We start from the raw sequence: 13622 nt of genomic DNA, 5'->3' as shown, positions 1-13622 counted from the left end.
CAATGTATATCATGTTTTCAGACCTAGCATGAAAAAGTGCAGTAATCTCTGGTTTTTAATGCAGCTTTAATTCAATTTGGATATAATATCTGTAATAACATTTCCTTTACTTCCTTCCATGGTACCATCATAGTACATCTTGTATTCTCAGGTGGTAGAGCCAGATAGGCTAATCAGTATCCTCCATCTGTAATGATTGCCTCTGCAGTGCTCCTTTCTTCCCCCTAAATGTTAGCATCATTGTGCAAATGAAGAAAGTCATTTTCAGCCACAAAATGTTGTTGCCATTCAGCTCTGATGACACCATTCCCTTCATTTCATAGAAGGATAACCCAGTCTAACTATTAAATTATTAAAATTATTAATTAGCATTATTAACACCGTTTTCTAACACATCTCTGTATTTTTCAGTGCATCTTCAGTTGCCCAAAGCAGCTCTAAGTCCCTCCATTATATCTGTTCCCCTGGTTCAAAAGGCTGTTTACCCACATGGTACACAAGAAAAATGCCTGATGGTAGCTGCCAGCCCTTGCCCTCAAGCACACCTGATACTTAGTTTTTGTCTGGAACAATCACAGGTATTTTAACTGAACCTGACTACTCCTGTTGGAAGGTTTTAGCCTGTTCCAGCATTCCCTTAGTGAAAGGTGCCCATCATCTCCTGTTCCTCCCTCGATGCAATGAGTCACTGCTAGATTTCTCCTGATGCCGATACCCCTGTCTCACACCTGTTCCACACCGGGTGTTTCCAAACAAGATCCATGTCACAGGGACGATACTAGCCTAGCTGGAAGGATTTTTAATCTCTGGACAACTGTTAGTGGCCCTAAAAGCAACTCTCATCTCAAACAAGGAATTAATGTCTTTGTTTTGAAAGAAATTAACTGCAAAGAGCCACTTCTTCTGCAGAGAATTTCTGCCTAAGGGATGGGTTAGACCTGCTTCCACGTGGGATGCCTTGCACTCACAATGGCTGCCTCTGGGCCTCTTGGGACCAGACTTAATTCATACTCTTGCAAAAGGAACTGCTCCCAGACACGGCCCTCAAAGTGGAAAAAAAGTAAAAAATAAGTATTTGTTTGAAAAGATCACGTATTAATAAATCCTCACATTTATCCATGTCAGAAATGTTATAAAGCCATAAGCTCTATTCTATATTCTTGTTTTGATTGGGATGCCAGTAGCAAAGCCAGGACTGAGTGCATTCCCTAATTTCTTGATCACAGTCTGCATTTGCAGTCTGTGGGGTAGGCACTACCTTGTGCCAAGGGATATAGGAGGGAAATGCTCTGCACTGCTGAGCAGCACTTGATCTCAATGTGTTTTTCCTCTGTGGTCTTTGCTGTTCTGCACTGGATTCTAAAACAGACAGGTACAATTTTTCTGGCTTCATTTGGTCATCAAATCAGTAGATCTGTACATAAGTCTGGTTTTGTACTCCTTTATTGCCTGTGGAGTTAATGGCAAGGAATAGTTCCTTTAGAGGATGAACAATGGAACACACTTTGAAGACTTGTTTAGACTAGCAAGCTCAGGTTCAGGACCTGCTTGTCTCTTTCCATTGCTTGTGGAAGGAGCATGGAGAGGAGTTCAACCTTAAATACTTTGATTCATCATCCTCTCCACCTTTTCACCAGGCAATGCTGATGACACATCCCTGTTTTGTAGAAAGGTTGCTGCTTTTTGTTTTATCTCTGCTTTACTTTACAGCACCAACCACTCTGAATTTATGGTCATTTGAGGCCTTACCTGTCCAAGGGACACTTTCAGAAAACCTTCCAATGTCTGACACTAACTCTGATCTATCAAGGACGATCTCCTTTACAGATACTAATATAAATAAACTAATGTCTTCTCACTTTTTCTGATTTGCAGGTCCCAAAAAATTCCTTGATGTTGGCAATTTCTATTTTCTCCGCAGACAGTTACTGTGCTGTTCCGAATTTCTTTTGTGGAGCTCTGGGAAATTGCCCAGAGCTACCCCAGGATCAAAGCACAGCGCGGGGTCCTCTGCTCTGTGCTTGCCACATTAAGCACTGTCACACTGAGTCCCATCCAGCCAATGGAAAGGTGGCACAGGAGCAGCAGCCAGTGCTGCTCACATCACTGAGACACTGTGAGCACAGCAATGTTTATCCTCCTTCAGCATAAACAGATTTGATGAGTGTGAGTCTATCATAAAAGATGTTTGCCCGCTGGGCAAATGTCTTTCTTCTAATTGTTTGCTAATTGGCAAACAGCTAACCCCACTTATTATCAAAATTCTTTCTCCAGAGAAAATGCAGCCAAGAGTTTCATAAATCCTTTTCCCTCATCCTTTTGAATTTTAACAATTGTTCCAAGTATCATTTGGTAGCTATCACCGAAGGAGGCATTCCGTTTGAGTTAATCAGCTCCTGCAAGGTTATCTGTGATCCATCTGAAAGTGCCTTAGCCAGCATCTTGCTTTCTGTCTTAATTAGCAAATACTGGCCTAAAATTGTCACTTACCATAGGCATTTGTACTGACATCTCAAATTGAGATCATCCACAAAATTAAAACTGGAAGAAGCCTATTTGGTCACTTACTCTATCTTCAAAAGTGCATTTATTATTCATGATGTGTGGCAAGAAATATAAGTTTCAGGTATGATTGAGAACACTGCAAGTGACTCGTCTTTGAAATGTAAATACAATTAATGAGTGTACCTGTCTTCCCTCAGGATCTGTCCTTGCCTGCTTTGTCATTCTGATTCTTTCTTTCTTTTCTTTGAAGGGGCTCCTGATTTTCTTCCCTTCCTACTCACTCAAGACTGAAATAACATTTTGCAGGATTCTGGATGGTAAAAAGCACAGGAAATATTGCATGGATTTCTCAAAACACGTGCTTTACTAGCATGCCTTTCATATCTCATTGTGACCAGGAGTGAGCTAAGTGTTGCCTTTATACTTTGGCACAAAAATCATTTGACATGAACATACTGTCACAAGTTTAAAAAAGGAACACCAGCTTGCCTGCAGTGAAAGCCCACATTGGCAACATTTAGCTATAGTGAAACTGTGCCACTCACTAGCTGTCACAGACTGCCAACTAAAAGCACCACATTTCATATAGCAAAGCAGATTGTCCCAGGGAAAACCAAGAAAAATTATTTGGGGATACATGAGGTCAGCCAAGAGAGAGTAGCACAGTAGATCTCCATCTCTCAGTCTCCAACTTCCCCCATGTCCAAACTTTATTCTTTATAACTGTACACAGTGGTTTGCAAAAAGGTTAAAACATACAAGAAAGACTCCATGTCTTGGTACAGAACTGGAGATGGTTCCAAGAAGATGCCAGGACAGAGTTGGTGGCTGCTAGGAGAAATAGATGGGCCAGTGGTGTCAGTGGTGAAACTATGTGCTTGTAATAGCTGGAGCCTCACTCCTATTGAGGAGATGGCAAACCCACCTCCACTGAAACACCACCCAAGGCTCAAATGATTGGGACACAATTTACTAACTCCAGAACTGCTGAAACAGAGCATACAATTTCCTTCCAGAAGTTCAGCACACACACTGTATACAGCTGTAGAAGACAGACAATTTGTTCTAGGAATATTTAACTGTTACTGGGGTCAAGTTGCAAACAAGTAAAGCATCCACAGCTTTAAAAAGGAAAAAAAAAAAAACCACCAAAAAGCAAAAACCTGGAGTAGGAACCAGGGGTCCTGGTTAATTTGGAGAGAAAATAGTTTCAATTTTGATGACAGAGAAAATTCTGAGTCAATTTCTCAACATGTTGAAGTTAATCCCAAATTATTTTAATCTTAGCCATTTCGTGAAATGTAACTTACTCCTAACATGCATCCTTGCATGATGTACTATTGATTAGCCTTCAGGGTACATGCAAAAATAGAGATCAAATTCTTTTAATAACATTCCTCACAGGAGTTAACACTTGGACTTGAGAGATGGGGAATGAAGTATGAATGTACCATTCACCCTTTGCACAGCTGATCTCTGCAGAGCAGAGAAGGTTTCAACAGAAGTTGCTGCCTTCAGTTTCTTGATTCTTTTTTTTAAACCGGTTTCACCTCTGGCTTTCTGTGCTAGCATGAAGCTGACTCCTCTGCAACCCCTCAGACACTTTCAGTGCTGAAGTCCCGTGTGGGAGGGAGCAGCTTGGAGTTTTCATTTCCACCTAGCAGGAGGTGTCACTGAATGAAAGCGAGGGTAATCCTCTCAGCAAGCAATTCAGCAGCAATCCTAAGCAGGTCTCAAAAGATGAAACCAGCTAAAGAAATGGATCATCTAGAGGTTGGCCTGTGCTATCAGAGTTCAGGAGTCTATCTGCACTGCCTCTTCCACTTGATTCACAAGGCAGGTGTGCTGTGCTCAGTGTGGGTCCAGCGCAGCTCTATTGCTAGGCCATGTGTGTACAGGCTCAGTTGGACTCCATCTTAGAGGTCTTTTCCAACCTAAATGATTCTGTGATTCTCTTCCAGGCTGGAGAGGCAGCTGTGCCCACCCCAGGAGATGCTTGCTTGCCAGGCTAGCATTCTGTATTTGTGGTAAAAGGATTTGCATGGGAGCCCCATGAGGGGAAAAAAATGGCAGAAAACTGTTTTATTTCTGCCAGCCACCCACATGAGCTCAAGGGTCCCTGCTCCCTGCAGCAGAGCCCAGCACCTCAGCTCTGCATCACACTGCCTCTAAGCAAGAGCTGCAGCTACCCCTAAGGGAGGGGAAGCAGCATCTAAGGCAGTGAGCCTCGTAAAATGTTCCCAGAAAGCACGCACTGATCATCATCAAAGACTCTCTCAAGGTGGACGTCAGTCCTAAAGATCAAGCCCAACTCTGTGCTCCTCACAGGAAGAACTTATAACTAAACCACACGACAGAGCAACATCCTTGAACTCTGGCAGGCTTGGTAGCATGACCCTTTCGCCTGAAGCCTGTTATGGATACTCAGTCAAAACTTCCTGAAAAACTACTAGCAAGGAAAGACACGTACCCATGTGTTTAAATTTGTGCTCTAGACTGTGGAAGACAAGAAACAGGAATCAGAAGGGGGAAATGCTGGCTCGCAGGAAGAGTGATAGCCATTTTCTCTCACAGAAATCCTGTCATTATACCATTTTCCATCCTTGGCTACTCCTGATTCATCCCAGGTAGAAAAGGATAAAAAAGAAATTTTAATAAGAAGCAGCAAGAACACCAACAGAGATTCTTATTGGAGTTTCTGACTCCTAGACAAAGCTGCTGAGGTCTTTTGAAAGAGCAAGTTGTTCCTCTGCCCAGACAAACCTCCAACACAGCTCCTGCCTCTCCAACCTCCACAGCAACACCACCCCCGAGCATTTTGCAACCCCCTACATACATTCCTCTTCTCCCATATTAGGTTTTGGGGTTGATTTTTTTGGGAAGGGGAAGTGTTTCATCATCCTTTGAACTCACACTTCTACTTTAGTAATAGAGAAGTCATAGAAACAGTTCAGCTTTTAAAAATCCATAGGTAAGACAAGGCTCCGGACAGAGCACTGCAGTTTTTATGTGCAGTTATTATGCCTTCTCTATTAAAACATTGTGCCCTACTTTGTAATGAACTACTCCTTTCCACTATCACTGACTAATTTATTGTTCCTCCAGGATCTTTTAACAGTGAAGACATTCATAACACGACAACCAGTGCTGAGGATTTGGGTGACAAGCGTATGGAAGGAAAAAAACCTCACATTTTCTACTGCTTCAGGAGCCCAGTTGAGCAGGACACAGGGCAGCCCCATCTTACTGAGTATGAATCTGAACACAAGCTGTGCATTGACACCCCACATGGAACCCTTAAGTCCTTAAGAACAGCAGCAGTATTTAATTAACCAAAGCTTTAACTACTGTCTAGTAATAGCCTAAATTAGTGAAGAAATAAGCATGAATTCATTAATTTTTAGAGTACCATGGTACAGAGCCATAATGTGAAAGACTAGCAGCACAGAGAGTGTTGGTTTTCTATTTTTATCATTATTATTTTGGGAGGTTGTTTTTTTGACTTTTTCTTGTTGCCTGTATTTATTAGGATGTTTTTAAACTTTGGTGGCTCCCTTCAGTCTTACAGTGTGTGTGGGATATCCCACCTTTCTGAAAGATCTACATCAAAGCAGATAAATGCATCTAGGCAGTCACAGACAGGGTAAAACACCAATTCAGCATTCATTTTCATATTTTCTACAGTTTATTTTGCCATTTTAAAAATGTCAGGTACCAGTTTAAGAGGTGAAAGATATTTGTTGAAAGCTGAGACTTTGCCTTTCATTTAAAAAAATAGTCAAAGGAATAACCTTTACCTGAACAGCATGATGTAGGTTGAGGTAAACCCAGGAGTGCCAGACAGCAAGTGGACTTGCTTTATGAAAGTATAATCCTTCTAAACAAGGTGTTCCATGTGATTTACAAGCAATACCAAAGTACTGCTCCTCCACAATTTCAATGCAATTGCTTACAAAGAAAAAAAAAACTTTTGGTGTAAGCACACTACAGAAAGCACTGAGGCTAAAAAAAAAAGAAGCCAAACACTAAGATGTAAAGATCAGCAGGCAGAACATACATGTTCAAGGTATAACTTAGCAGAACACGGAAAAAACATCTTTTTCCTTCAGCTTTGCCCATCTGTGATTAACAAAAACCAAGCACACAGCACCTGTGTTCTCTGTTCTTAATGTCAGCTTACAAATACTGCAAGGCAGCTCTGATCTTACACATCTTCCAAGGCAATGTGTTGTCTTTCTAAAAGGTCAATGCATTTTGTATGGAACTAAAGATGGATTTGTGGCTGTCAAACAATCCATCTGGTTTCTAAAGCTGAACAAACATTGTTTTATTAAACAGCAAAAAAAAAATTGACTTGAAACTAGATCCACACGTAATCAAGCACTGACAAGTAGACATTTGCAACACCATGGGTATCTTGACACAACATTCCATGTATAACTTTGAGCATCAGAGTTAGAACATCATGTCATCCAGCCCATCCTCCATGAACTTCTTGTAAATTGCCATAAACTTTGCAACAAACGCTTCCAGATGATAAATGGCTTTGCTGCCCAGTTGCAAGCGGTGTTCATAGAAGGCCGCCATCTGTGCAACTTCTCCTTTCAGTTGCCCGTCACAATTATTTAGAAGTTCTGTCAAGAGACCCTAAAATGGGATAAAACAGGGCAATATTTGAAAAATTAGATATTTTTTGTTAAGAAGATAACCTTGGTTCTCTGAAAACAGCCAAGCATTAACCAATGGTTCACTCATTAATCCAACAGAAAAGATATTCATTTACTGGAATAATTTATGTCTTAATAAAAGAAAATTAATGAACCTCATCTCCAACTACTATAAATATTTGCAGTAGTACATTGATGATACATTTACAGTAGAGGTACTGCACGTAGGCACACGGCCTGAGGGGGAATTCTTACTCAGGCAGCAAGTGTATTAAAACCATTTACTTCTATCTTGACAGCATCAAGCACAAAGAGAAACAACATAGATAAAAAACAAGGAAAGGGTTATTTAGAATTTAAGTGTCTCTGTCTGTATTTATGAACATATTTATGTGCAAACACACAAGACAACTTGACTGCAATACTTTAGTCATTACTAAACCCCAAAATGCATTATTTTAGAGACAGCAATAAAATCATTGCAAATTCATCTCAATTAAAACAACTGGGATTAAGTGAGAAGTATCTGTAGACCATTTCAGGTTTATGAAGAGGGAGTGGGTAGAGAACATGCACATTTTTCCTCTCAAACACAGCAATGCAGGATCCACTAACCTACTGTAAGAAAGGAAAGTTAAAGAAACATCTAAGCACCAAAACCATCAGAAAGCAGAAATTTGTTAAAGTGAAAAGAAATTATATCTGACAGCAAAGCAAACATTACTAGGCGAAGTTGCAAACATTATTTTTGATCTTTGTTCTACTCTAGCTGTCTTCAGCATCCTTTCATTCTGCTTAAAATAAAAGTATGCACATCCCACTTGTTTTTTTCCTCCCAAGGAGACATCTGTCTTCGCATAGTTCTGCTGGTCTAGCATCCTTCAGCACACCCCTCCACAAAGACATAGCAAATGTTCACCCCATAACAACCAAACTTTTATAAAAGAAAAGCAATCATATCAAGATTAGTCCACAGAATCATATCATCATTAAGGCTGATTAAGATCACCAAGATCATCAACTATGCTTTAATATAGTAACTGTCCTGGGAAGTCAGGGGGACTAAGAATGTCCTTTGTTTTTACTCAGCTATGATGCTGTTTTTCTTTGAACACTGAACAAGTTTTAGTCTGTTTGGAAAGGACACAGCTTTTCATCAATATTTGGATTATTTATGATGTTTTGGTGTATTTTTTTGAAAAAAGCTTTAGTTGAGGCTGTCACAGTATTAAATTTTTTTAACATATACTAAGAGGTAGATAGTTGAATTACCTTCATTATAATCTCAGGAGGGATGCAGTGTGTCAGGAGTTCATAAAGCCGTCCACGGACTTCTAAAAGCCTGTTGCAAAGACACCACAAAATATGAGAAGTATGATCCCAAAGCATACTAATATCTTCTCACAACCAGTGAAATACATCACAGGAAAAGAGGCAATTCAAGCAAAGTTTCTCTTCTGCTTTTGGTTCTGGGTGTTATTTTAAAACCAAAAGCATTGCATGAGTCAATTTCAATTCAAAGGCCGCATATCACATTCTACTCAAAAGATAAATGACACATACTCTAGTTACAATGGTCTCGGTTAATCTAGAAGCTAGAAGGCTATTATAATTTGTCTCAGGATTGTTTCCCTTTAATTCTTCTTCATATCAAAGTTATTCTCGCTTAAGACTAGTGAGGAGACACAAACAATTTACTAGAGCCAGAGAGCTCCTTTATGCTGTTTTTCTCTCCTCATTGTTTATAAGGGATAAAACAATTAGGTGGCAGAACTGACACAGTCAGTCAATGCTCAGCTTTTGATAACAGGAGGGCAGATGCTACAAGCATTTAAATTAAGTGACATCTCATGTAAGTAACACATGGAACAGACTAAAAGGATCAGGCTTTGGATATGACAGTGAAATGGATATAGGGATTATCTCCTGATATGCTCAAAAAAAGCAATCATTTCTCACTTCCAGTTCTTTTACAAAGGTGCTTTATGCTAAAGATGGTCAAAGAGAAACTTCAAGTAAAACAAATAAACCAGAACAACCACACACACCCACCACTCCCACACCAAAAAAACCTCAAAACAAACCAGGAAACACAACATGCAACTGAGCCTATGGTCACTTTAGATTATTAAGCTTTGACAGGGAAAAGTAACAGTTCTTCAGTTCCTGATACTCATTCAGCCTTCTCCGGCAATTTTAAAGCTCAACTCCCCCAACTGCAAAGTACCAGCTTGAGTAGAAATACTGAAAATTACACATAACTGGAGATGCCACATTTTTGAATACAACTTCTTTTTTTAGGTTCCACAGTACATGGAAAATATCATTTATAGCCCTTAACAAGTACATTCACCTACCTTTGTGGTGTCTGTTGACCAACAATAGCATTTGCGGTTTCTCTCAAATAAACCTCCCAGTCCATCTCAGGAATGTCTTGATCAGCAGTAAAAGGATACCTACAAAATAATATTTTTTAGAAATTACAATCAAAGCAAATTGCTGCCTATTTTAAAAAGGCCTTAGAGGCAAGGTCATTTATGTGTCTGACAGTACCATTTATATTAATTTTTGCAGTGACTTACTGTTGTACTCTGCAGGACTCACACATAAGTAGTGCTTTCCGAAGATTCCTGCCAGATTTCTCTGCAATCCTTTGAGCCAGTTCCTGAGGAAGAGTCAGGCCTTCTTTCTTACACACACTGGACAAGACGTGGCAGATCTAGACAGAAAACAGCAGGGAGTACAACACTCAGTAAACTGTTCAGCACCTACAGATTCTCCTGTTGGAAAGATTTCTGGACCAGAGATGGACCAGTCTTTCATAAGCCATGCTTGGCAAATCATCCAAAACAAAGGCAAACAAGGCCTTCATGCAAATTATAAGTCCACAGCAAGAACTTATCCAGTAAGAATTTTAAAGCAACTTAATTTTGCTTCTGTTTCAACGTACATCTTCAATGCTGGGAGCAGGCACTCGTACAGCCAGGCATCTGCTTTGAATGGGTCCTATAATTTTTGACATTGAGTTGCAGCACAGGATCAACCTGCAGGTCGCCATGTACTTCTCCATTGTTCTTCGCAAAGCATGCTGAGCGTCTTTGGTGAGTTTGTCAACTTCTGTTAACAGCACCACTGAAAAAAGGATTAAACATAGTGGGGTTCCGTATTAATATCAAACTTTTTAAGAAAAAAATACTTCTGACATACAAAAAATAAAACCAAAATAAGTGATAACATGGAGAAAAGGGCAGCATGGTTCCACAGGCAGGAAGATAAAGATTGGGATTACCTGCATGCCTTTTTGACTGTACAATCTTCATGCAATATACAGGTACAAACAAAACAGTGAACTGAAATCTCCCCATGATTAAAAAGTAGTTTGACTGGGTTTAACTGTTTTACTCACCTTTAAAATCTCGTTGAGTACTTGTCTCAAGCTGTTGGGACTGGGCCACTGTCTTCAAGAGCTCCTGAATTACCACACGGTCATTGTTGCCTGCATCACTGTACCAGGAGTTTGAATAAATCTTGTTGTAAAACAGCTTTTTTTAATATTGCAAAAAATACATCCTCCTAAAGTCAACTAAATGAGCAAGAATGCCAAAAGAATTCAGAAGCTGCTGAGCTGACAGCTCCCATTAGAGCTTCTGTTGTTTAAGTCAATATCTGACTCACTCAAGACAGGATCCACATTATTTGTGATGGTCTTTCCCATGCTCTAAACACTTTATTTGGAGAATTATAGGGTAAACTTTCTTTCTTTTAAATTCCTTAATAGTTGTATTTTGAGAGAATTAACGATATAGAGGTGTTAGCTCCAGCAGAAGTTCTCAATTTCAACTGAAAGGGTGAAATCTGTCAATCCAGAATTGTTTCCATTACTCAGTCCTCAACATCAGCATGCCTGCATAGCCAGTTAACAGAACATTTCTGCCTTTAGTATACAGCTATCCAAATCTTTGTTCAGTTATAGTTCAATTAAAAATCCTCCCCCTGCTCCCATTTGCAGACCAAACCCACAGACTATTACCTAACTTGTTCAGGCAACAAATCAGGCAATCAGGCAATACACCTAGGCTGGAGGCACTCACAGCACAGCCACTAGCTTACCTTTGAAGTGAGCCATTTTTAGTGTACACTTACCTTGGGTTAACTTCAAGGTGATAATTACTTGCAATGGTGCTAATTTCAATCTTCTTCTTAGAAGGTGCCTAGGAAATAAGCACATTAAGTTTCAGGAAGTGTTCTAAAAGTCTCTTACAGCTTACACCTGGCTAAGTCACAGGCAAACCAAGAGTCTCAGAGATAAAGAACTCCCAAGACACAGACTTGCTTATCTCCACAGTGCCAGCCACACCTCCAAGGAAAAAAAGGAATACTGACACATCATCCAGCCTGTAAAATAGCAACAGCAGAGATGCTACTGTCCAAACTGAACTGTAAACAATAAATAAAAAAAACCCCTACACCGCAAGAATAGCCAACCAGGCACAGAAAACAAGAGAGAACCCCACATCTTGAAGTCCTAAAGAACATCTGGAAAATATTTCATTCCTATAACCAAAGTGGTATGATTAATTACACAAGAAAGGTCTAAGATACTCAATGAAAAAGAAAAAGTTGATTTTTAAAACTCAAATAAACACAAAGACCTCACAACAGAAATATGTCAGTAGTTCCACATTCACAGCAGATGGGAGATTTATTTTTTTACCGTTATACTCTGATGCTCAATCCTCAGTTTCTCTACTCCTGGACCATATAATTCCCTTAACAAACACATTATTCTTGTCTTTTTTCCAGCTCCTGATGGGCCATACACCAACAGATGAGGAAAGTCACCACACTGAACCTGAACAAAAAGAAACAAAGCCAGTTAGCTACCACAGTATTTGCCTTTTAAGATCATTTATCTTTCCATTTTCACCCAAGTCTACATTAAATGGCTTTTCCAGCTCCATCACAACACAGCACCTAGAATTAAAACTGCTGAAATCCTTTCCTGCAGCAATGTTTCTTATAGAACATCATATTTTTCTGAAGGCCATGTGCAACTCCTTTAACTTCAAACACCTCTCTGCTAGAAAAATACCCCAAGCAAACCAACCCCAAAACAAACCCCAAAACCCCTACTCCAGCATTTGTATGCTTCTCACTGTTACTAGTGACAGCTGTGAAAAACACATAGAAAAAAGGGTTGAAACAAAGTTCAAAGCAGATGCTTATATATATAGTTTTGTTTAGGAGTTTATTTCCTGAAAAGCATGACTTGGAGCACATCTGACCACTCACACTAGTCAGATATCACTGTCCCTGAAGAAGTGAATATGCCAGCCGGCACATCTGCCAGGGGAAGCAGTCCTCACTTCCGTCCCCAGCTGCTCGCCGCAAAAATTTCTGCTAACACTAGGCAAGCAAGCCAAGCTCTGTTCTCAGACGCACTGAAACCAGCAGGAAAACATGTGCACACCACTCCTGAAAGAGTGACCCACTGATTCCCTCGGCATTAAGGCCTCCCTCCCAAGCGGGGCGCGATGCCGGGACACCTTCCCGCGGCACGGGCTCCTCGGAAAGCCAGGGCGTGCAAGGAGGGAAAACTCCCGAGCCCGGCCGGGATCTGCGCTATGGGCCCGGAAGGAATCCCAACTACAGCATGGGCCAGGCTGGAACGGACCACAGCGGTGCAGCCTCCCAGAGCACAGGGTACAGGACTGCACCCAGATGGTTCCCGACTATCTCCAGTGAAGGAGACTCACAGCCACTCCGAGCAATCTGTTCCAGTGCTCGGCCACCTGCACAGTAAAGCTTCCCCCTTATGCAGGCGCAATGCCGACTCCGGGGGGATTCTCGCTGGGAGGAGAGGCCCGAGAGGACCTGGAGGCCGCCGGGGTCCCGGGCAGAGTGCGGCGGGGAGGCCGCCGGAGCGCGGCGGCGCCGGGCAGAGCAGACCCCGTGCCTCACTGACCAGGTTGCGGAGCCGCGCCGCCTGCTCGCGGTGGAAGTCGAGGCGGCCGAGGGCGCCGGGCCGGTGCTTGTCCGCCCACAGGCTCATGGCGCTCCAAAAGCCCGCGGGCCGCCGGCGGGAGGCGCGCTCCGTACGGCGGCCGTCGAGGGACAAACTCCGGCGGCGGCCCCGCCCCGCGCCTGCCTCAGAGAAGGGCGGGGGCCGCGCCCCGGCCCGGCCCAGGCGGGGATCCCAGTGCCGCCCCCTCGGGCCGCGCCAGAGCTGCGGGGTTTCATTTTGGGGAACAGAGGGGACAGAGATATTTCCTGAGCCCTGGCTGCAGCAATCACTGTGCTCTCTGAAGAGTTTTTACAAAAGAGTCCCTCACCAAGCGCTGCGCAGGAGATTAACTCTGCCTGGCAGCGCAAACCAGCACGCTGGCTCCCCTTCGGGAGAGGGAACCCTCCGACCCCGTGTGAAATCATTGCTCTTGCTGCTCATTTCAA

The 13622-nt window shown here is 42.0% G+C and overlaps 1 protein-coding gene across 2 annotated transcripts; it reads right to left on the bottom strand.

Moving 5' to 3' along the window:
• Window positions 1-5717: 5717 nt before the first annotated feature.
• Window positions 5718-13294, bottom strand: RFC3 (replication factor C subunit 3). Of its 2 annotated transcripts, none has more exons than XM_063394794.1 (9): window positions 12929-13108; window positions 11887-12024; window positions 11316-11383; window positions 10579-10676; window positions 10123-10304; window positions 9755-9891; window positions 9530-9628; window positions 8445-8514; window positions 5718-7152 (listed from the first exon to the last, which is right to left on the bottom strand). In XM_063394794.1, exons 2-9 carry the CDS (start codon window positions 11953-11955, stop codon window positions 6961-6963), a joined length of 915 nt encoding a protein of 304 aa, XP_063250864.1. In that variant the 5' UTR covers window positions 11956-12024; window positions 12929-13108; the 3' UTR covers window positions 5718-6960. The 2 variants fall into 2 exon arrangements, with proteins under 2 accessions (XP_063250864.1, XP_063250863.1); XM_063394793.1 differs by lacking the exon at window positions 12929-13108 and adding an exon at window positions 13138-13294 and having other exon boundaries at window positions 5722-7152.
• Between the last annotated feature and the right edge of the window lie 328 nt (window positions 13295-13622).

This window comes from Prinia subflava, chromosome 3 (genome assembly GCF_021018805.1).
Source record: "Prinia subflava isolate CZ2003 ecotype Zambia chromosome 3, Cam_Psub_1.2, whole genome shotgun sequence".
Lineage (NCBI taxonomy): Eukaryota > Metazoa > Chordata > Aves > Passeriformes > Cisticolidae > Prinia > Prinia subflava.
Note: the sequence above shows the minus strand (reverse complement) of the source record. Positions and strands in the feature narration are given on the sequence as shown.